The following is a 25,110-nucleotide window of genomic DNA, read 5'->3' on the forward strand; positions in this document are numbered from 1 at the left end:
CTGTTGATTGAAAAGAAGCAGTTCTATAATATATGTTTAAATTATTTCAGTAATAAAATTAAAACTGGGTTTCCCAACTGTCTTTAGAACTACACAATAAGCTTATAAATGCATCTTGTGTGTGCATTTGTGATTACATACATAGAAATTTTAAGGGTCACTGTAGGAATAAAAAAACATTAAAATCCTACTTTTAAAAGAAATTAACACTGGCATAAAGGGTTGATGAACAGTTTTGCTCTTTCATAATACTATACTCAGATGTCTCAAGAGTTAACTCATCAAACCAGAACCATCTCAAATTAGAACATAATTTCAAAATTTACTCTGGTAGACTAAAATGTTAGTCATGATAAATGCTGCAAGTTGTCCGAATTTTCTTCCTTAAGCATTTTGCCTCTATGCTAGCTTTTCTTCAGTAGAATTCCAACAACCTAAATATACATGGCTGGAGTACACATACATGATGTGTTCTGCTCTTACTTGGAGAGTTTTAAAAAAAGACGTAATTCCTGACACATCGAAACTCATGTCTGAGGGGTGAGAGGATTTTATAAGAAAGCAGCTAAATTTAAACTTGCATTTTGAACCCTTAGTGTCACGTTATTTTTAAATTACCCATCCTTGATTGAAGTCTGTCTCATGTTTTGAAGGGCTATGTAATTATGAGACCAGTTCTGTAGCCCACGAGGCTTCTGTGAGACTCTTTTCTGTTTGTTCATTTCATCTGATTCTTGGTTCACAAATAAAAGGTTTTTCCCTATAGTCACTTTGTTCATTTAATTTAACAAATTCTTCTTGAGTGCCAGACTCTCAGTATTCTAGGCATTGGAGATAGTGAACAAACCGGACAAAAATCCTAGCCCTCAGGAATCTTACAGTCTAATCACTTGTATTTCCTCCCTGTCAAGTATTTAGTTTTGATATGTTTTTTAAAAAGTATATTTTAGGGACTTTCTTCATACAAGATCTTTCCAGCTGGAGCTCCTTCTTCTCTCCCCTAATCTCCACCCTGCACCCCCTGCCCACCACCTCCCCCAGGTTAGTTTTCACAGGACGGCCTGTAAACTCTCAGTTTCCAGCAGATTAGATCACACTTCCACTTGAACCTCCAAAGGCTTCCTAATACCTCCCATAATCCTGTCTTCTTCCCTTGCCCCTCCCCTAGTGACCTCATCTCCTCCACCCTCCCCTTCTCTTCCCTCTTGCTTGAGCTTGCCTGGGGCCATAGTGCTTCCCTGTTCTCCTCCCACCTCCCCTCTTCCTTTTCAGCTTCATGATTTATGGCTCAGCACAAATATCTCACACAAGGCAAGCCTATCTCTCTCTCACAGTTTTTTTTTTTTTATTGACATATAGTTGATTTACAATGTTGTGTTAATTTCTGCTGTACAGCAAAGTGATTCAGTTATACATGTGTCTACATTTCTCTTCCATTATGGTTTATCACAGGATATTGAATATAGTTCCCTGTGCCATACGGTAAGACCTTGTTGTTTATCCATTCTCTGTATAATAGTTTGCATCTGCTAATCCCAAACTCCCACTCCATCCCTCCCCTCCCCACCCCCGCTTGGCAACCACAAGTCTGTTCTCTATGTCTGTCAGTCTGTTTCTGTTTTGTAGGTAGGTTCATTTGTGTCATATTTTAGATTCCATATATAAGTGATATCATATGGTATTTATCTTTCTATTTCTGACTTACATCTTCTTTTTCCATTCATCTGTCGATGGACATTTAGGTTGTTTCCATGTCCATGTCTTGGATATTGTAAATCGTGCTGCGATGAACATAGGGGTGCATGTATCTTTTCGAATCATAGTTTTGTCTGGATATATGCCCAGGAGTGGGATTGCAGAATTATATGGTAGCTCTATTTTTAGTTTTTTGAGGAACCTCAGTACTGTTCTCCATAGTGGCTGCACCAATTCACATTCCCACCAACACTGCAAGAGGGTTCCCTTTCATCCACACCTTCTCCAGCATTTGTTGTTTGTAGACTTTTTGATGATGGCCATTCTGACTGGTGTGAGGTGATACCTCATTGTAATTGTGATTTGCATTTCTCTAGTGATGAGTGATGCTGAGCAGCTTTTCATGTGCCTGTTAGCGATCCATGTGTTCACACAAGCCTCTCTTGACCTCCCTTTTGTCTTCACCTCCCTTGGTCACTCTCCACCCCACTGCCCCCATCTTATTTTCATAGCATTCTTTACTCACAGAAGTCATAGACGTATGTATCATCTATCTCCCCAACCTCCCCACTAAAGTCAAGGCCCCTGCAGGCAGGTCCCTTGTCTTACTCACTACTTGAGGGCACCTGGATAATCCTGGCTGGTGTGGGGAGGTTACTCAGTATTTGTTGTATGTATACATGATTCTATTTTTACATTTTTCAACATCTACTTTTTTTTTTTTTCAAAAAGGAAATAGACTGTACCCTTTCCTTTTTCCCCTTCATGTTTTATCTTTCTTCCATTTAGCTTTCTGTCCCAGCATTTTTCTTCTCAAAAATGTTGGTTCTGTTTTATGTATTTCCTTGTAAGCACATTGAGATTCTTATACAAAGTAACACTGTAAGGATGCAAGGCAGATTTCTCATCATCACTGTTGCAATTTCAAAGCTTGAAATTGAAACTGAACCAAATAAAGTGTAGTGTGTGAAGACATCACAGACCAGCAAATGAGGAGAGAAAGAGTTCAGAGATGGTACTGGGAAACTTGACAGATCTTTTGAAAAGGTATCAACTTATAAACTTAACACACACCAGAATAAACTCTGAGTTAATCAAAGTTCATTCAAACAAGCAAACATAGAAATAAAACACAAATGTCTGTCTGACCTCTAGTTACTAGACTTTTTAGCCTTAAAAGTAATGGAAGAAATCACAAAGGGAAGGACTGGTGGATTTTACTACACAACTGTTTTTAAGTAGATGTCAAAAATAAAATAAACTGAATCAAAAAGGAAACAGAAAATTGGGAAAATATTTGTAGTATAAATGACTGACAAACTATAATATCATTAATGTATAGAAACTTACACAGTTCAGTAAGAAACACAAGATCTGTTTCAGGGGCCATCACACCTCCTGACATACTCCTCTCTGCCCAGAGGTTCTCAGCCCAGGTTCATGGCTTTACGTTCCATTTATGACTAAAGGGTCCTTCACTTATATCTTCAGTCTGACCTCTTCCCTTGAACTCCAGACTCACATGTTCCAAACTAAACTCTTGATTCCACCTCCACACACCTGTTGTTCCCGCAGTGTTTCTGCATCACAATGAATGTCATGACCCAGTTGATCAAGCCTTAGAATTGCCTTTAACTCTTCTTTTTCTCTGACATCACACGTCAGGTGCATCAGCAACTCCTATTCAAACTGTATCCTGAACTAAGCCACTCACCTCTCTCTGCAGTGGTGGGACCAAGTCACGGGGCCTTGCCCCTCTCACCCCCACGGTCTCCTAACCCATCTCCCTATGCAAGTCCAATCATATCACTCTTCTGCTCAGAGCCCTTCCGTGGCTTCCCAAAACATTTGGGGTCAAATCCCAAGCCTTTTCAGTGGTCTGCAAGGCAGGCCCTACATGATCCTGTCTCTCCAACCCCACCACCCTGCTCTCTTGTTCACTGGACTCCAGCCACACCGGGCTGCTTACCATTCCTCCAGCTCTCGAACAAGTTCCCACTTCAGGAGCTCTGAGCTTGCTTTTCCCCGTGTCTGGGTTCTTCCCCAAGAATCCACATGGCACACTTACTGCTCAGTCTGTGTTCAAATATCGTCCCTTCAGAGAACCTCTCTTTGACTGCTCTGTCTAAAATAATGGACCACTCTACTCTGTCCCTTTAATTTGCTTTGTTATTGTTTTTGTGGGTTTTTTTAATAGCTGAAATGGTATTTTTCATTTTTAATTCAGCTTTTCAGTTTGTTTTTATAGTTTGTTTCTTGCATTGAAATGTAAACTCTGCATGTTTGTCTTGTTAACTGTCTTATCCTCAGCACCTAAAATAGTGCCTAGAATATAATAGGCACTCAATGAAAGAAGGATTGCAAACAGCAAATAAACCTTTAAAAAGCTGTTCAAATGCATAATTAATCAAAGAAATGCATAATTAATTAAAACACCTATAAAGCACTGTTTTTCACCCTTCAAATTAGTAAATTAAAAATAAACAAGGCGGAGGTGAGTAGATCATCACGATCTACTGTACGGCCTAGGCCCGTAGTTAATAATACTATGTTGTGTACTTAAAATTTGCTAAGCGAGTAGACCTTAAGTGTTCTTATCACAAAAAATAAAATAAATAAAAATAGTAGTGATAAAGAAGGTGGGAGGAAACTTTTGGGGGTGATAGTTAGGTTTATGGCATAGATTGTGGTGATAGTTTCACAGATGTATACTTATCTCCAAACTTATCAAGTTGTACACTTTAAATGGGTACAGCCGTTATATGTCCGTTATACCTCAATAAAGTGGTTTTGAATGAATGAATGGGCAAGCTAGCACCAGTGAAGGTGCACGGATATCCTTAGTCACCAATACAGGGAGTATAAGTTGAGACAAGCCTGGTAATCTTGCCAAATAGTACTCCTAATTCTGTATGTAGCCCTTATAACTACCACATTATTCCCCAGAGGTTTGTTTATCCTGCCACTACTTTATCCACGATCAGAAACTATTGTAGCTGCAAAATCCTTGGGAAAGTCCCCCTTTAGCTATTTAATGCCTAAGATGCCTTTACCAAGCTGGACCCTTCAGCCATAATTAGCCTTGCAACTACTTTCTTAGCTGTATAGAGGCTATTAAAGAGTTAATGCATTGGGACTGTCATTGAGCAGCAAGACAGGTAGTGGGGATGGTCTAGAGGGAATTTATATCCTCATGGGGGAACCCCGAGCAGGGATCAGTTAGCAGAGGACAGGCAAGAGGCAGGCAGACACCTGGAAAGCAGGGAGCTAATACTTGCTACGTCTAGGGCAATGGACTTCTATTTGTGTTGCTTATCCAAATGAGGGATGAGGATGCAAAGATGACATGTGATTTTGAGATAAGAATATCTCTAGAAATCAAGAAGCCTGATTTCTCTTCTCTGCTTTACCATGGATTGCTATAATTAAGTCTTTAAATGCAAGTGCCTAGGTATTTTAGTGGTAGATTTTCCATTACGTGTGTGGGTAATATTCACTGTGCTCTGATTTTACTTACTTGCAAATTTCTCTTTAAAAATGGGAATTGACATTTTGTTATTCAGTCAATTTTTGAGCTCAGAACAATAATTTAACACTCAAATCCTGCTCCAGTTTTGTCCTAAAATAACCATAAATTGCTGCTATACATATTTTTTTAAAAAAAAAAGCACATGTAAATTGTGACTGGTCTTCAGAAAGACCCATCTAATTTACTCAGGAATCTATGACCACTGAAATGCCCAACTGAGAAGTCATGGAACAGAATTTAATAGTTTTTAAATACTGCAACCTCTTATAATAAGAGTAAAATCTCATACCTTCTTTATTCCAGAACATTCATGGATTTTCTGTTTTGAAAATGACCCAACACAATTTCTCAGAATGTGTAGTTTTTATGTGCTCTGCAGAGGTGATGAAATAATCACGCCTGAGCTGTCAGCAGTGACTCAAGGCCACATGTCACTTTATCTAGTGGCACCTTTTTTTTTTTTGCGGTATGTGGGCCTCTCACTGTTGTGGCCTCTCCCGTTGCGGAGCACAGGCTCCGGACGCGCAGGCTCAACGGCCATGGCTCACGGGCCCAGCTGCTCCGCGGCATGTGGCATCTTCCCGGACCGGGGCACGAAGAACCCGTGTCCCCTGCCTCGGCAGGCGGACTCTCAACCACTGCGCCACCAGGGAAGCCCCTAGTGGTGCCTTTTTACAGACTCCACAACTATAGGTCTTTTAACTTGCTTAAGCAATTTCACATCACCAAAGTTAGATATTTCGCTTGATTAAATGAGACCTTGGTAGAGATGGAAGAAACCAAGCTCAGTTCCTGATCTGCCCACTCACCAGATCAGCAATAGCATTCTATGTGCTAATATTCCCAGCTTTCCTCTGCCTTGTGTCAGAGCTTAAACAACTTAACTGATACCAATAATGAAAGATTCCAGAATTAGAATTCTGGCAGGTACAGGCCTCTGGCAGGCCTCTACAAATGGCCCCTTGTCAGGATCCCTGCATGGGATCCAGCAGGAAGCCAGGGAAAGATGATTCTAATAAGAGTGTTCGCTGGGCTTTGAAGATGTTTTCCACATTCCTCAGCTGGGCTCCAGTGACGAAGTAGTGATGGCGTCCAGTCCATTTTCACCCCAAGAATGCCTGATGGCCAATAATTTTCCATCTCTCCTTGGGATCAGGATCTGCCTCAGCTTAGGAGCGTTCTTCTCAGGACCTGGCCTAACAAGAATGTCCTAGAAAGTGCGTGATCCCAGGAGGCTCAGGAATTCTTCTACCAGTTGTCATCTTATGCTAGAATTTGAGCTTTGTGAGAACAGGGACCACATCTGCCTCTGTCATTGCTGTTTCCTCAGTACCTGGCACAGAGAACACATTCAAATACTGGTGAAATGATTGAATGCTTTCTAGCCTCATTTATAGAGGAACCATATGGATGTCAGGGACCGAATCCTAGAATCTTCATATTGCCAGGGCCTAGCACAGTACCTGGCACTGTTTCTAGTATTCAGTGAGTATTTAGTTTAATGACTGAATAAATAAATACTGTTTTGAATCCCTAAAAGGCATTATAAAATTCTTCTGGCCAATTTCCATTTTATATGGTCCACAAGATTTTTAAATTAGGCTTTATTGTATTTACTCAGAAGTATTTTATTGCTAAAATATGGTAAAGAAATAATATGCTAATGATATTTCCCAAGTCATAAAGCCAAGAAGTCCATTGTTATAGTCCCTTAGTAGTTAATTGGCTAATCAGAATTTTAAAGGACACTGATTTCTATATAAATGTAATTTTGTGATATTTTTGTGCTCAAATAAGAGTTTATGCTATAAACAATTCTATGTCTGAAATGCTCTTTCTCTTGTATCAAAGAGAGTTGTTAATTCCTAACCAATTAAGGTAAATTGGTAAAACTATCTCCTGTTTAGGGCAGAGTAAATAACTCTTTCTCCTGTTTTAAAAAATTTAAGTGTAATTTGTACACAAAACACAGATCTTAAGTGTTCAGTCTGATGAGTTTTGACAGCTGTGTATACCCCTGTAAGCACCATCTAAAACAATATATCTGGAGTGAACATTTCTTTCACCCGAGAATTCCCTGGTGTCCCTTTCCAGTCAATTCCAACCCTTCATCCCAAGGCAACCACTGTCTGATTTCTATTACCTTATATTAGTTTTGCCTTTTCTTGAGCTTCCCATAAATAGAGCCACACAGTATGCACTCATTTTTGTCTAGCTTTCTTCATTCAGAATAACGTTTTTGCAATTCATGCGTGTTCTTGCATGTATCAGTAGTTTCTTCCTTTAGATTGTTGAGTTGTATTCCACTATACAATGTATCACAAGTTGTTTATCTGTTCTCTTGTTGATAGATACTGGGTTATTTCCAGATTTGGGGTGTTATGAACAAGACTGCTAAGAGCATTCTTGTACAGGTGTTTTGATGTTTTTGTTTGTTGTTTTTGGTTTTGGTGTTTATCTTTCCCTTGGGTAAACACTTAGAAATTAAATTGTCCTAATGGATAGATCTATGTTTAACTTTATAAGAAACTACAAACTGTTTTACAAAGTAATTATACCTTTTTCCACTCTCATCAGGAATATATGGGGGTTCTAACTGCTCTTCATCTTTGCCAACATTCGCTACTGTCAGTCTTTCTGATTTTATCTATTCTAGTTGGTGTGAAAATGCTATCTCATTGTGTTTTAATTTGCATTTTCCTGGTCATCTTTTCATAGAATATTGATGATTTGTATATCTTCTTTTGTGAACTGTCCAGGTTGTTTGCCTGTGTTTAATGGGTTGTTTGTCTTTTTATTCTTGATTTGTAAGAATACTTTATATATTCTGGATAGAAGTCTTTGTCAGATAAATGTACTGCAAATATTATCCTCCCCCAGTGTATGGCTTGCCTGTTCATTTTCTTAGTGATATCTTTTGATGAGCAGAAAATTATTATTTCAGTGAAGTTTCTTTTACCAGTTTTTTTCTTCTGTGGCTAGTGCATTTTATTTTCCTATTGAAGAAATCTCCTATCTAAGACTCACCTTAGTTTCCATTGTTGAGGGTCCTTAAGACCACGCTCGGCTTCGAAGTTTCACTAGAAGGACTCACAAAACTCAGAAAAGCTGATAGACTCATGTTTATAGTATACTGTGGCAAAAGATGATAGATTAAAATCAGGAAGGGAAAAAGGTTGGTGTTGTAGACTGAAAAAATGCACAACCTAGAAGGTGAGGGTTATGTTTTATTCGGCGAACTTTCTGAGGTCTTCAAGCCAGGGAGACAGGACTCTCAGATCACTCTGAGGGACTGCTCTGAAGAGGCAAGGGGGGAGCCAGGATATACAGTAGTTTTGCAACAAATACCAGGTGGTCGGAACATCAAAAGTTTACTGTTAATTAAAGAAAACCAGACATCTCACATTAAAGAATGGAGCGCTTTTCTGTGTATGGGAAGATGCAAGAGTCTGGGCTCACTGAAATCATTGCTTTGATATGCACTTCAGCTACCTGGGGCCAGCATCCTGTGCTTTCTCATCCAGGGTCTCCTCAGGGTGCACCATCAGGCTGGCTGCAGCAGTTGACTGCTAGATGGTGGGCATTCGGTTTCCATCCTGAGTTTCCTCAGGGCTCACCATTGGGGAGGCTACAATGTGATGGCTTGATGGCTGGAGCATCCTCTATTTACTGATATGGCAGGCAACATTTTTCACTCAGAGTCTTAAGAGAAACCAGGTACAACTTTCCAGGTGTCCACTCCCAGTGGACTGCTTAAATCTCCTGGGAACCATGTAGGGCAACACATGTGAAGTGTTGCCAACCAGGGAAGCTCACCCAGGACTTGGTGACCCCAAGGTTTGTTATTAGAGGTCAGTCATGTAGTCATGAAGCAGCCATGTGACTAACATTAGCTACTCCATCTCCAGTTCCCTCCAGAGGTCAGACTGATATAGTGTGGCAGGGGCCCAGGTTGAACAAAAACAGACTTTTACCATAAATCTGATTGTTAGCATAAACTTTGGTGTGGCTCAAGGCCCCAGGTCTACAAAGACACTTTTATCAGGTTGGATATTCCAAGGGCTAGAGGAGGTTATCTCCCAGTTGTCCCTCGAGGTCCAGTCCTAAACAACATTGGAATGTGCAGGATTGGGACAGTCCAGGCCCGCTGAGTTAGCCCTTTACTGTACAGTCTCAAAGGTATTCTGTATTCTTCTAAAAGCTCTGTGGTTCTAACATTTGTATTAAATCTGTGGTCCACGCCAAGTTAATGTCTGTGTGTGGAGTGAGGTAAAAATTAAAGTCCATCTTTTTCCATAAAGGTATCCAGCAGTTCAGTACCACTTGTTTAAAAGTCTTTCCTTTCCCCATTGAATTAAATTGGATCCTTGGTTGAAAATCAATTGACTATATAGATATAAGCCAATTTCTGGACCTTCTATCCTTTCTCTAGTACCACACTAACTGAATTATGTAGCTTTATAGCAAGCCTTGATTTTAAATAGCCTGAATCCTCCAACTTTATTCTTTTTTTTATTATTTTGGCTATTCTGAGTTCTTTGCATTTCCTTATCAATTTTAGAATCTACAGGTCAACTTCTATAAAAATTATTGGGATTTTGGTTGGAATTACACTGAATCTATAGATCAATTTGGAAAGAGCTGATACCTTAATATTATTGAATTATCTAATCCATGAACATGGACTGTCTCTTCATTCAATTAGTCTTCTTCACATTCTCTCAGTAGTGTTTTATAGTTTTTAGTGCAGAAGTCTTGTATATTTTTTTTTCAATTGAGAGAAAATAAATTCCTCTTTTTTTCTGCATCTAACCTGTTCCCTTCCATGGCTGTACTTGTTTTAATGTGACTGTTTCCTTGGACTTTTATGTGCACTCACACATTTCTTTATCTTTATTGGCTCCCATACCTCCTTCCTTAAAACCCTTAACAGTTGATTCTTGATACATGTTAAGTACAGCTGCTTGTGATTTTTTTTTTAATTGTGAAGATATATAGTGATTCTCAAAGCGAAGGTAGAGAGGTGAAGAGGGCAAAACTCCCCACCAGGTGGGCATCTCAGAACTTTATCCTCTTCCATTCTGATGTATTTCCGTAGGCCAGAGACTCCCGTGAGCCACGGTTAACGGGAGAGATTTGTATCCCTCTCAGATACTGGGTCAGAAAATAAATTAGTTGAAAACCACCACTCTAGAAATAGAAACCTCAAAATTTATTCCTAGAGATATGTCTTGGGAGTTTATCTCATGATTTTATACAACCACGATTAATGTGTAATTGCTAATTAGTTGTTATATTAAACAAATATTACAAATTCTGTTCGGACCCAATTAGGTGAGCCCTACAGTCTAGCTTATATCCACCCTCTCATGAGGGCTAGCTTTTCTATCCCTAACAAGCACTCCTTTTGCTTCACATAACAGTCACAAAGATTTACATGCCACATGCAAAATAACCATGGTCTTCCTAGATGAAAGGAAACATGTTTCACTTGAAAAGCAGATTCCTAAGGAATAAATAATAGCAAACTAACTTTTATCACATAGTTTTTATAAAGGCCTATAAAATCTTGAGTTTCTTGAGATATGGAGAGAGTTCATTTTCTAAGATAATAAAACCTCACAATATGGCAAACAAATTAGAATTACATATAGATGTCTTGCATTGAAGCAAATTCGATACACTCAACCTTAAAGGTAAAGAATTAAGAAAGTTGGAAACCAATTCATTTTATAGAATTGAGACCTTCAGCTTAGAGAATTTGTGAGTAGAAATACATCATGAACGTTAGCTCAAATGTTAGAATCATTTGGAAAAGTATTATTTTGCAACCATGGCAAATGTTTTAAATTTCCAAATAAAAGATAGATGTATATAATAAGCATTCTGAAAGAGGTAAATATGAATCATAATCCATTCAGGGTACATCAATAATGACAGACTAGAAAATTACAGAGGTGCCAAGAGAATATTTTTTCTATCCAAAAGCCAAAGTCTCATATTTATATTTACTTTTTCCAGCTACTGCTTGCACTTAAGAAGATAATTTTAAAGTAAGTTATATGTTTTTATGATGGAAAAAAGTATAGGTAGGATGAGGTGAGAATATGATAGAAAGAAAAGGAGATTTTGATGGAAGGAGAAGGAAAAGAATAGAGAAAAAAGGCCTCAGAGGGAAGATGAACATAGAGGAGGAAGGAGAGGTGAAAAGAACAGAATAGAAACTGAGGGTGGAAATAAGGAGGCAGGGCAGACAGGTAGGCCCCTGAGTTTGAGATGGGTTTGGTCAGCATCCCTCAAGGGCCCACACTATCATTCAGGCCTCTTTTTGGTCCTGTAATCTTAGCAGGATGGTGAATATGATGGTAGAAGCCATTTGGCTCAGCTGATCACAAGCTGTCAGAGTCAGAAGGGGCTTTCACTGAACCCTGCCTCTCACCCATGCCAGGGCCAGGGAGCCTGTGTGTCTGAAAATGATTTTCTAATCTCTACTTACACAGTTCCAGAAACGGAGCTCTTACTATTTTAAATTGAGCCTGTGAAATCACTAGAAAGGATTTCCTGTGTCGTAACCTTTTAACTGTCTTCTGTTACTGTCTGTAACTTTTGTAAACTTATTTTTTAAAGCCACGCGAAGAAGCGCTGCTTTCCCTCATGGCAGCTCTCACAGTGCTGGAGGACTTGCTCCCCTGCTTTTTTAGCCATTTCTCTTCCATCGTAATTTTCATACCTCCCTACTGTTCCACTCCATTTTATAGACACAAAATTCAGTTCTGCCAGAAATTAATGCATCACCAAAACAGTCTGCCATGATTGTACAGTTAGTTACCTCCTGCAGTGTAGACAGTCAGCTAGTATTTCTAGCTACATATCGTATTTACTATTAAAGGAAAACGTGTTTCCTATAAGAGGTTAATATATACTTACTATATATAGATACCATATTTACTTTTGAGGGATAATTTCACAGGGTACAGAATTCTAGGTTGGTGGTTTTTTCTCTCAACACTTTACATATTCACTGCACTCTCTTCTTGCATACGTGGTTTCTGAGGATAATTAGAATGTCGTTCTTATTTTTGCTCCTCTATAGGTAAGCTGTTTTTTTTCCTCGGGCTTATTTCAGGATTTTTTTTTTCCTGTGATTTTCCATAGTTTAAAAATGATATGACTAAGCATAGGGTTTTTTTTGGCATTTTTCTTGCCTAGTGTTCTCTGAACTTCCTGGATCTTTGGTTTGTTGACTGACATTAATTTGGGGGAAATTCTCAGTCATTGTTTCAAATATTTCTTCTGTTCTTTTCTCTCTTTCTTCTTCTGGTGTTCCCATTATTTGAATGTTACATCTTTTAGGGTTGTCCCACAATTCTTGGATATTCTGCTCTGCTTTTTCTGTCTTTTTTTGCTTGGGGAGTTTCTATTGAAATATCCTCAACCTCAGAGATTCTTTCCTTAGCCATGTCCGTCAATAAGCCCATCAAAGACATACTTCATTTATGTTACAGTATTTTTGATCTCTGTCATTTCTTTTTTTTTTTTTCTTAGAATTTCCTCCCCTCTGCTTATATTTCCTATCTGTTCTTGCATGCTGTATACTTTATTCCTTAGAGTCTTTAGCATTTTAATCATAGTGATTTAAAATTTCCAGTCTGATAATTCCAACATCCCTGCTGTATCTGAGTCTGGTTCTGAAGCTTGGTCACTCTCTCTCTTCAAAGTATGCTTTTTGCTTTTTTAGTACATCTTTTAATTTTTTTTTTTTTTTTTTATAGTTGGACATGTTGTACTGGGTAAAAGGAACACCAGAAATAGGCCTTTACTAATGTGGTGATAAAGTGTGGAGGAAAGGAAGCGTTCTATGGTCCTATGATTAGGTCTCAATCTTTTAGTGAGCCTGGGCTTCCAGACTGTGAACTTGACACATGCCTCTCAGCTGCAGCCCCCACCAACATCAGGTGGAACAGGACAGCTAGAGGGGGCTGGGGTTGGGTACTTGCCTTCCCCCAGGTCAGTGAGGCTCGGCAAAAATCCCTGTAGGTTGGACTCTGGTTAAATATTTCTCCTGAGGGCAGACCATTTAAGAAGAACAAGATGCTCTGGTGTATTTCAAATGGTTCCTTTTCCTCTACCCCTGCCAGAAGCACAATTTTTCTCCCATATTTACCATGAGAACCTGGTAGAGCTCCAGGAGGGAAAACTCGCTGAAGTTTGGGCTGCCCCTCCACCCTCCTGACTGGGTCCCCTGGGAGATTTTAACTCTCAAGTTTGTCCACCCTGAGCTTCTAGCAATTCAGCCACAGTTCCAATTTCCCTACCCCAGCACTGGTTCTTGTGGGTTTCTGCTCTGGTAGGTCATGATCCTCTGTATTCACCCGTCACTCTCTCCAATCTGGGTGACAGCAGTTTGCCCTTTGACCTCACTTCTCTTATGGATCTAAGAAAAAAAATGTTGATTTTTTTTTCAGTTTGTTCAGCTTTTTACTTGTTGTTAGGACAGTGTAAAGACTTCCAAGCATTTTACACACTTGCCTGGAAACCCAGAAGTTCACTCATCTAGAATTAATGTACCCCAAGAATCTTATTTTTCTCCTGCAACATCATTATGGGCTCAGATTAGCCTTGTAGACCAGACCAAAACACTCATTTTTGGGAGCTTGACTTTTTGTTTTTTAATATGAACTCATGTTAATCCATGCCTCCCTATTCTATCTGTAATGAGCAGTTGTCAAAAGTTTTAACCTAAGTGTATAAACTTTTATTTATCTTCATTAAATTTTATGTGTTTCATTTATTTCTCATGCTACCCTGTTGAGAGTATTTTAAATTTTGATTATTTTATCTGATGTATTGGGTGCCTCTGCAGCTTTTGGTCTAAAATTCGTAAGTCCATGTTCTCTTTCTTCAAGTCTTAAAACTATAGGATCTTCTATCTCAAAGGGACACAAAATATCATATAACTCATCCCCCATGGTTTAAAGATAAGGAAACTAAGGTCCAGACAACAGGCTAAATAACTCTTCCAAGTTACAGAATTCAGTGACAGAAGATTATGACCTTAAGAAAAAGACTGGTGAGGAGGTCTGTGAACCAAGTCTGAGACACATGTCACCAGAGGGGTGCTAGAACATTCAGCAGTACACGTGAGGTAACAGTTGTTCAGCTATAAACTAAGTGTGTATTATCCTCCATTATATCCACTGCACCTTGATAAAATCCAACAGAGGTCAACACTTCAGATAAGAAATAAAGTTGTCTTAGAATGACTTATTTTTAGTGAACCAGACTGGCTACTTGTAATAAACACAACCATTTCCAAGTAATTAGTAAAAATATTTGTATAAACCAGTCTATTTTACAGTTTGGTTTCCACACTCCTTTTGAAAAATCAGAATATTTCCCCACTTCCATTCTTCTGATATTTCTATTTTTATTTAATAAAACAAAATGAGTAATATACTTAAGACAAACCCAACTGTCTAAAATTTTAAATGTATCTAAATAACAATTGGATCAACAGACTATTTGAAAACGTGGGGGAAAATCTTTGATGCAATTGCTTTATTTTTTTTTAATATTTATTCATTTTATTTATTTACTTGGTTGTGCTGCGTCTTAGTTGCGGCAGGTGGGCTCCTTAGTTGCAGCTCACAGGCTCCTTATTTGTGGCTCAGCGGCTCCTTAGTTGTGGCATGCGACCTCTTAGTTGCGGCATGCATGTGGGATCGTGCAGGGGCCCCCTGCACTGGGAGCGAGGAGTCTTAACCACTATCATCGGGGAAGTCCCGATGCTATTGCTTTAATCAGATGCAAATGTGCAGCTTTACATGCTTTTATTGGGAAAAAGAGAAAATGAATAAGTGAATGAATGAATGAACCAAGCATTCAACCTTTGGGAATATAGATAAAATAATTAAAAATGAGTTGAAAACTCATTATTTGACAAAAATATAAACAAGCATCTAACAACATTTTATTGCAAGAGGAGTGAAATAAACAAATATTAGATACTTAATATCAAACTTGAAAGAAATCTGTAGGTAAGAAGGAAATAAATCAGGGTGGTGAAAAGATTTGGTTACCAGGAAAGGAAAGAAGGTTGTGGAGAGTTTTTACAGAGGCGATACTTTTTTTTTTTTAAAAGCTTTAGAAAGGTTTTCGAAGTTGAATGAGAGCAGCTCATGATCCTGGGAATTAAGAAGGCATTGGAGACCCTAGAAGCTCCTTCAGTAAACAGAGTGTGAGTTAGAAAGCCAGGCTGCAAGAGATCAAGTTGGTAGGAAGAGGGTAGAAGAGGCAGCAAGAGTCACCCACTTTCAGAATTTCAGAAACTGTACAAAAAGGGCCCAACAATGAAGCCAGGTTGGGTTCTGGTACAGGTATTTCGAAGGATTCATGGATCTTCAGGAAGATGCCTCTGTTGCTGCTAATTTAACCCACTGAAGAGGCTGTGCTAAAAGAAAGTTCTTGGCACAGTTTCCAAACAATCCCTCCTAGGTGGTACTGTTTTTAATAATAGTATGTAGTGTAGACGACAGTAACAAAAGACTTTGATTACACAGAGCCAGTTGCTCATTAGATTTGGTGTTCAGTGTCTTGTTAACTCCAAAGCCCTCTTAGCATTTCTTTTAACACTATTTACACATTGTCGCCATCTTTTTTTGTTTTGTTTTGTTTTGTGTGTTTTTTTGTGGTACGCGGACCTCTCACTGTTGTGGCCTCTCCCGTTGCGGAGCACAGGCTCCGGACGCGCAGGCTCAGCGGCCATGGCTTACGGGCCCAGCCGCTCCTCGGCATGTGGGATCTTCCCGGATCGGGGCACGAACCCGCGTCCCCTGCATCGGCAGGCGGACTCCCAACCACTGCGCCACCAGGGAAGCCCCATTGCCGCCATCTTTAATCCAATCCAGTCCGGTCCTCACTGTCCATCAGATCTCTTGACAACTGCATTAATTTTCATTAATTTAGCACACGTGACTTGACAGCCAATAATAATTGTTGCAGAATGTTTAGTATGTCTTGCGAAGACCACTGCTGCTAATATTTAAGATCTCTCTTAGCTAACTTTGTCATAAAAGTTGTCATGCCTGAAACACAAACAGCGGGCAGCATGCTTAGCATGCTTGCTCTAGAAGTACATGGGTTATAATCGTTTCTACCTGAAAATAGTCACCTTCAATAGTTGTTTTCAAAATTCTTCTTATTCTTCTGGAAGCGTGGGTAGTGGATGAGGGGGAAATTGGTTGAAAACAGAAAACGTTCAAAAAAGGAAAACAGCGCTCATCCTCTTTTAAGAGCTATTCAGATGAAAAATGGTTCGGCATGAGCTTGATCTGTGTGTTTTTCATGGTTTGTAGGAGTAATGAAGATGCCATAACCATAGTCTCTTGATAATGATCTAGCAGTTTCTTAGTACTTTTATCAACATATGAATTTTAGAACTGGCAATATGGGAATTTGACTAGTACATTTTTGTTTATAAAAAAAAGGGTAACAACATTATAACTTCTTCATATCCGTGAATTATGGATCTTGACTTGCATACAAGCGAAACTAAAATGCAGTGGAACTTCAGTATCCTAATAACTCTTCTTTCCACTATGACTCGCGAGAAAGGGGGATGCACTCAGGCTGCTGAGTGCACTGCAGTGCCAGAGGTGAGCGCCTTCTGAATCCAGAATTTATGAGTTCTTTACATGTCATTCATTCTTTTTCTCAATAAACATGTATTGAGCGCCTTCTCTGTTGCCAAGCTGTAGTGTCTATACATTGAGAGGTCTCTACTTCCTTAGGAAGCGTATAATAATTGGAAATAGGGCTTCCCTGGTGGCGCAGTGGTTGAGAGTCCGCCTGCCAATGCAGCGGACACGGGTTCGTGCCCCGGTCCGGGAAGATCCCACATGCCGCGGAGCGGCTGGGCCCGTGAGCCATGGCTGCTGAGCTTGCGCGTCCGGAGCCTGTGCTCCGCAACGGGAGAGGCCACAGTGCTGAGAGGCCCGCGTACCGCAAAAAAAAAAATAAATAAATAAAACATTGGAAATAAGTGGTGCATCATCACTATATATCCTCATCTCCATTAGGAAACATTATTTTCAATAATTTTTCAAAGAACATTAAATAACTTTGTTCTTTAAAGATGAAATGATGCAAAACGAACCATTTGAAAAAGGATTTTTTTTCACATTTCATGCATTATAAATGAATAGCTCGTTTCTTTTATAAAGCAAATTCCAGGTTTTAAATTTGATTTGTCCAATCTCTGAAGCAATATGTTTCCCATACCTAGCCCATAATATTAGCTAGGACCATTAAAGACTTTATGGAAGGAAGAAGCATACTGTTCTTTGCTTTTTATTACAGAACTCTGGATCAGTTCTGTTTTAGCGCCCTATCTAGTAACGGCAAGGATACAGCTGTCATATAAAAAGTAGGAGAATTACCATGTAAGTGCTGCCAGGTAGATCTGAGAGGACAAAATGATGGCAAAATTCAAGGTAACTAAAATCATAACAAGTGGGTCCCTCAAACTTGATTTTCAGTTTCCTACTTTTATGAAAAAGAAGCTAAATGCGAGAAAACAAGCTTCTATTAATGATTGGGCAGTAAAAATGCAAACTTTGATATTGACATGGTCAGCCTCCTACAACTAAAATAATTTATAATCATAACTGGTCTTTCACGTAATAGCCCTGAGATACTTCAAGATGATGAATCATTTGGGAAGTAATCATTCATTTTAGCCAATGTTGACTTGGTGTCCTCTATCTGCCAGACAGAGCACAGGTGCTGGCAAACCCTGGTGTCCGAGAGAGGACCTGTCTGAGAGGGAGCGGGGAGTGGAGGGGAGTTGACTGCTGCTGAGACGTGGCGCGAAGTAAGGATGGACCTTTGCTCTGCGGAGTCATTGGTGACCTCCAGGGGTGGTTTCAGAGCGATGGCAAGGACGCCACAGCCAGACCTTAGTGGGCCAGGACTGGAGAAGCACAAGTAGCACATTAAGACACTTCTGAAAAGACGTGTTGTGAGGAGGGAAAGAAGTAGGATGGTAACCAGGAAGGAATGAGGGTTCAAAGGAGAAGTTGGGAGACACGCTTGCGTGCACACACACACACACACACACCACGGTTGTGTGCTCATGGGAAAGATACGGTAGAAAGGGGGAAATGGTGATGCAGGAGAGCAAGATCCAGGAGCAACAGTCTCCAAAGGTCAGAGCAGATGGGATCTCCCCGCACGTGGGAAGGCGGGCCGTGGCCAGGAGCAAGGGACGCTTCCTCCATGGGAATAGGTATAAAAGCTTAGACCACAGGTAGACGCAGCTGCCTTTTAACACATATTTCTAGAACACCAGTTATGTTTTAGGCGACTGGCAACATGGCAGAGAGACCGAAGTCCTGTCTCCATGAAACTTTTATTCCAGTGGGGGTTGGGGGAGGTGGACAGATCATAGCCAAATAAGTAAAATATGTAGTATGTCAGATGATGCAGAGCGCCATCAGGAAAAGTAAAGCAGGGACGTGGGGAAGGAGGATACGGAACGCGGGGGCGGTACTGTGGGGTGAGGGTGGACTCAATTCTCGTGGACCAGAGCCCTTGATGTACTTCTGTGAACTGACTTCATGGCTCTCAGACACATTTATTTTTCAAAGTCAGATTAAATATGGCCTTGTTCCCACAGGCCAGAGTTTGTGGGAAATCTATTCTCAGCCTGGCTTCCCAGGTGCCCCCTTCTGTGGGTTACCCCAGACTCGCCCAGCCCTGTACCTCTCCTTCAGAGTCCTCACCACAGGTTTTAGTCATACATCTGTTTATGTGATTATGTGATGAATGTATTTTCTAGAATCTCCAGGAGGGAAACTATGTCTGTTTTGGACAGTTGCAGTGTTGGCTATAATGGGCCCTGTTTGTTGAATGAATGAATGAATGGAAAGTAAAAAGACTATTTTCCATAAGCCACATCTTTAAGAATCTTGTTGTTTTCTTATTCTGTGGTCACTTTGAAATTATCACGCCTCACTTCATGTAGCTGATCTAGACCTTTTCCAAAGCAGGTAAGGTATGTTTTTATATCAACAGAGCATGTGAAATAGAGTTGTCCTCTAATTTAAACAATGTCTCTCCACCTAATTTGTTTTTTTACAGGACTAGTGCCAAAGGTGCTCCCCTGAATATAAATAAGGTCTCTACTAGCCTGATGAATTTTGGAAGAAAGTTGATTTCTCCGGCAGCGGCCCCGGGCGGTGCGGATGGCCCAGTACCGGGAAGCAGTGGCGGTACCTCCTCCCCGGCTGTGGTTCCCACCAGGACCCTAGCAGAGGCCCCCAAGCATCCTCTGCAGCAGCAGCAGAGGCTGATGAAATCGGAAAGCATGCCAGTGCAGCTGAACAAAGGTAAGGGAAAATACTGGTTAATCTAGAGGAAACACTCCCAAGGTAGCCTGGGATTTCCTCACCTGTCTATGAGGAATCACCGTCCTAGAAAGAGAAATTAGTGCAAGACTTAATTTTTTAAAATCTGTTATAGTAGGTCCTTTTTAAATGGCAATATCAGATACTATATTGTTCTTAAGAACGTTTTATGAGGTAATTTGTTAAAGTACTTGTTTTAACATCTGTACCTTAGTATACTTGCATTTGCGTCCTGGTGATACCCACAGAGTATGGCGTGAACTGTCACAGCACGGAACTTGACGTCAGTTGACCGAGATCTCTGCTAGCTTTGTATAGTGATGCTTCTGGCTAGAAGAGCATCTGAGGTGGGAAGGTCTGGTACCCTGGGCTCTGCTAGTCACAGCATTTGTCCGTGCAGTTGGTTTGGAGGAAGCGGGTCACCAGGCTTGCAGTCCCTGTTCCACCTGCTTTACCTCCAAGGAATACAAACTAGAGCCCAAACCGGGGAAGAGGCCAAACAGAATATCTCAGGCAGCAGAGCTAGTGTCTGAGTCCCTGCACTGAGAGAACCAGAGAACGTGAGAGCCGGATCACTCAGTTGACGAGTGTGCACTGCTGCTGGGAGTGCCGTCAGCGGCTCTCCTGCTGCTGGGACTCAGGTACGCTCCTTTCCATTTCAGGGCCTTTCCAGCGCTTCACCTGCCTCCAGTGTTTTGTTCATAAGGGAGCCCTTCAGGTTCTTACTCATAACCTTTTTCTCTTATTTTCTACTTATTTCCAAAGACATATGAATTAAGTACCCCTACTCATAGCCGATTAGAAACAGCCACATTTATTTTTAGTGATGGGACTCTGCTGTCTATACTACGGAAGCAAGAAATAGTAACACGATGGCAGAAAATCTACAAAAATCAATCCTAAGGCCTCACAAAGCATAGTGTCTGTGGCCAGTTAGTGTCAGAGCAAATACCCTCCTGACCCCTGCCTCATCTGTGTCTTAAAGGTGTCCCTGGATCATAGCTAAGTTCAGTAACAGGTGTTGACAATAACAATAGTAATATTGAATCTGTAAGAAGACCTTAAACCATGTTCCATATACTCTGTTTAAGAAGATTGCATCCAAAATTAGTTTAAAAATTAAATTATTGGCATTTAAACTGGTCAGAACTTAAGTTAAATGGACTCTTCTCCAATGATAGAAAATAATGAGTTTTTCAATAATAAGTGTGTGTTCTTCTATTAGTTTCATCATATTATCTATCATTGCCTATATGAAGAATTAGACTTTATATATTTAGTATTTAAATTTCTATTAGAATATTCCATTTACCTTACATATGAATGTCTCTTTTAAAATTACATTCTTCTCTTTTTAATGTAGAGCTATCACACATGATTTAAAGAATAGGAGACTTCAGATCATTAACATATTGTAAATGTATTTTAATGCCAGGAGACATGCCCACTTCCAGGATGGAAATGAATGTTATTTTATATATTTCTTAATTGTACTGTTTTACTGTTCTAAACAAATATGATTTCAATATTGCTTTGATAACAAGCTGTAGTCAGTAGTAGTTCTAACTGATGGCAGCAAATGAGTCAGAGAATCTCTTAATGCCGTTAAATTTTCTGAGGAACCAAGCCAAATGACTATAGAAATATAAAGTTGTGTCTCTAAGGAAATGTCAAGTATTAATATCACAGTAAGTGAGAAAGGAAGTGCATGAGGATGGAACAATTGATGAAAACGAAGTCTCCAGTTACAAGGAAACAACAGAGCACTTAAGCAAAGTATTTGGAACATGAGCATCACTGGGGCATTTTGTAACTGATCCCTGCGCTGAACAAAAGTGGTCTTGTTTGGCAACTCTCCTTTTTATTTCTGGTTTGTTCTTGTCGTGTCAACCTACAAAAAGCTTGTCTACCTTCATATTAAAGGTATATCGTCCTGCTAATGCCTCTCCCTGCATGAAGTTTTGAATAAAATGGAGTAAAAGGAAGGAGAAAGGTTTATACCGGTAGAAGCGAGGGTAGGTTGATCCCCTTCCTTCATTCACTCTCCGGTGAACCAGGGGCAGAATCCTGAAGCTTTCAGACCCTTTTCCTCACCCGGAAATAAGAGGTTTGGGCTGATCCCTGGGGAGCCTCCCAGCTCCAAAAATCTGCGGTTCCTTTGGTAAAAGATACCAGCATGCATGGACATATATACACTACCAAACGTAAAATAGATAGCTAGTGGGAAGCAGCCGCATGGCACAGGGCGATCAGCTCTGTGCTTTGTGACCACCTAGAGGGGTGGGATAGGGAGGGTGGGAGGGAGGGAGACGCAAGAGGGAAGAGATATGGGAACATATGTGTATGTATAACTGATTCACTTTGTTATAAAGCAGAAACTAACACACCATTGTAAAGCAATTATACTCCAGTAAAGATGTAAAAAAAAAAGATACCAACATCGGTTGCTTATGCTGGTGTTTCCCACAAGTGTCCTGCTGTGCTACGACACTGACAAATCTGCAGGTGTGTCACCGGGCCCGGGAATGAGTGAGCACAGTGTTTACCCTTTCGGAAGGCATGTGTTGGAATAGGGCTTCTGACCATCTCAGAACAGAGTCATCTACTTGGTGCCCTTTTTAGTGTACTCTGCTGGAAAATTTTAAAGTTGTTTTGAAAAGTGGTTGTTTACGCAGCTGGATATCCTTATGGCTTTCATAGGTTAGTTAACTCCCGATTACCTGTGCTTGTATAGGGGAAGAGTTCTACGGAGAAGCCAACATTCATGTAGGTGTCACTTGAAATGCCTTCTGCTGTTGGCATCTCTGTTGGGGCCGGGGTCCTGAAGGAGGGAGGGAGCACAGGTGATCCTCCATCATTTTCCTTGTGACATCCAATATTAAAATTAGTCTCAGTCTCTAAATATACATTAATAGGTGATCCAGAAGCAGCAGAGTGAAATGGGTAGCAAGCATAGAATTGAAAATTTTCAGATGTACAGAAAACGAGGCACACCATTCACCAGTGAATAGAGAGTTAACTATATTATGAAAATTCAGGACCTGAGAAGTTCCACGAAAAGTTGTTTATCACTTGTTTGGCATATGTACCTATTTATAGATTTTATTTCAGCTATAGGAGAATATAAATGCATGTACCGTTAATTGATAGGAATGGTCTAATTACAACCCAATAATTTCCAGGTGAGCTGGCTGTGCTGTAAATCATAATGGTAGCAAGTGGTCAAGGCACTGAGGGTTGTTATATAATTCAAAAATTGATTTTTTTTTTTTTTTACTATTGTGTAAAAGCTACAGGGAAAGCAAATCTGTTAATCATACATTATCGTACATAGAAAATATGGTGCCTTTTAAGAAGGCTTGTTTTTCAGCTCATTAATCTCAAAATAGCATGGCGCTTCAGATGCTGATCTATCCAGGGGATGATTCTGTCGACAGCAACTGTGCTTCATGTTGAACTTTGTCATCCAGGAAGGAAATCAAAGAACCAAAAAAATCTTCCTTCTCAGTGGCCGTGTACCTCGAATGCTTCTCAGTACTTCCTTTTCCTTTCTTTCCTGCATTTTTTAAATGTACTCCCTTCCCCCCGCTTTTCCTCTGTTTTTTGAATTTGAACACTTCTTTATTTTAAGCATTTACTGCAGGTCCAATTTGTAAATGAAATCTCGCCTATAATAAGTATATCAAGTTTAAAGGGTATGCAGTTCACAGATTTATTTTTACATGTTGACATTTATAAGTGCATGTGGTAACTTATGAAATCTTTTCAATACTTAATATGAAATTAGAACTTGTTTAGGTCTTTATCTTATCACTGAAGAAATTGGTTTCAAGTTTAGTTAAAAATAAATTTTGTCTGTTGCAGGAGGAAATCAATTTCAGAAGAATGTTGACTTCTTAATAAAGGCATATAACTTACTTTTGGATAAAGAATTTTTTTAAAAAAATAAGAAAATATAAAATCATGCTGTTATTTATAGCATAATGAAATCTGCTCGGCCAAGTCTTCTGATGGCTAAAGTTTCCTATACTTTAGACTAATAGAAACTTGTTTTTTTTCCTTAAGAAAAACAGGCACAAAAGCTTTTTAGGAAACACTTTTTAAAAATCAGTTTCTTTAAAAAATATTTTATATTTTTCTAAGATTGTGTTGTATTTTCTGTTTCACTGTACTTTTAGTAATTAGGTTGATAAGTAAAAGTATTCCAGCATTAAATATGAAAGAAAAGTTGATTTTCTTTTCCTCTTTATGATATCTAATTATTTTTTCTTATGAAATCCAGGCGATGTAGTTACAGGAAGCGATGCTCAGGTTTCTGTTCCTGCCCAGACCCTAACTGACCTCCCAGGTACAGTTACCATGGCAATGCAGTATCTCTTTGCCTGCAGTACTATCATTGCCTCTTCCCAAACTCCATTTTCCTTTTTGCCCACCTTCCATTCATGCTGTTTATCAGTTCACTCCATTGTTCAGCCACTGAGTGGCACTGTTGTTTAGAACAAAAGTCCCCTCTCATGTCATATCGTGCTGATGCTGATGCCAAATCCCGTTAAGCTGTGGGGTTTTTATCAAGTTTGCACCAGCTTCTTTCCTTGCCGAAATATGGTCACTCTAGATTTTGTGATTATTTCACCACCACATTTTATTTGGCAGCTCACGCTGAGGTGTTCTTTCAGTTGTGCACAGGTGCTCTGTGACAAGATTTGACAAATTAGTTCTGAGGTTAAGACATTTTAGATGCTGTGTGTATACATATTATTGTATGTATTAGCCATAGGTACTTATTATATTTTAGCTAAAAGAATTACAACTTGATTCTGAAATACATTTTTAAGTACAGGCTTCATACTATGAATCGTATTAACAGAATTAAAGTTCACTGTGAGAAATCTCTATGTAGAGTCATTGGTAATGATTTAAAATAAAAAGATAATAGTTAAATATCATAACCGTGTGTTCAAAATCTAGAAGAAGTTTATTTAAGAAATACAGGGGGCTTCCCTGGTGGCGCAGTGGTTGAGAGTCCGCCTGACAATGCAGGGGACACGGGTTCGTGCCCCGGTCCGGGAAGATCCCACATGCTGCGGAGCGGCTGGGCCCGTGAGCCATGGCCGCTGAGCCTGAGCGTCTGGAGCCTGTGCTCCACAATGGGAGAGGCCACAACAGCGAGAGGCCCACGTACCGCAAAAAAAAAAAAAAAAAAAAAAAAAAAGAAACAGAATAATAGTAATCCATATTCAGCAGCTCCTGTGGAATTTAGAAACGTAAATATTTAAAGTTGCTGCATTCATCTTTTATTATGTGATCTTTTAGATAAAAAAATATGCTACAGAGAGGAATTCTGTATTAAATGGAAGACTAGACTAACTTTAAGAATCCTCCATTCAAATTCAGACGAAAAAGATAGCCGTATTAATTGAAATTCCTATCATGTCTTCCTTAATTTAAAATACCCACACAGTACAGTCATGCTACTAGTAT

The 25,110-nt window shown here is 39.7% G+C and overlaps 1 protein-coding gene across 6 annotated transcripts in view; it reads left to right on the top strand.

The window, feature by feature from the left end:
- TBC1D5 (TBC1 domain family member 5) overlaps nucleotides 1-25,110 on the top strand; it is a 540,677-nt gene that overhangs the window by 449,829 nt on the left and 65,738 nt on the right. For all 6 annotated transcript variants that reach the window (XM_027086554.1, XM_027086556.1, XM_027086555.1 and 3 more), the window contains one exon: nucleotides 19,364-19,611. In XM_027086554.1, the coding sequence (XP_026942355.1) occupies nucleotides 19,364-19,611 (248 nt within the window). The remainder of the gene's footprint in view (nucleotides 1-19,363; nucleotides 19,612-25,110) is intronic.

The sequence above is a fragment of the Aethalodelphis obliquidens genome, unplaced genomic scaffold (assembly GCF_003676395.1).
Source record: "Aethalodelphis obliquidens isolate GAN/ISIS:26980383/991018 unplaced genomic scaffold, ASM367639v1 scaffold56, whole genome shotgun sequence".
NCBI classification, from domain to species: Eukaryota; Metazoa; Chordata; class Mammalia; order Artiodactyla; family Delphinidae; genus Aethalodelphis; species Aethalodelphis obliquidens.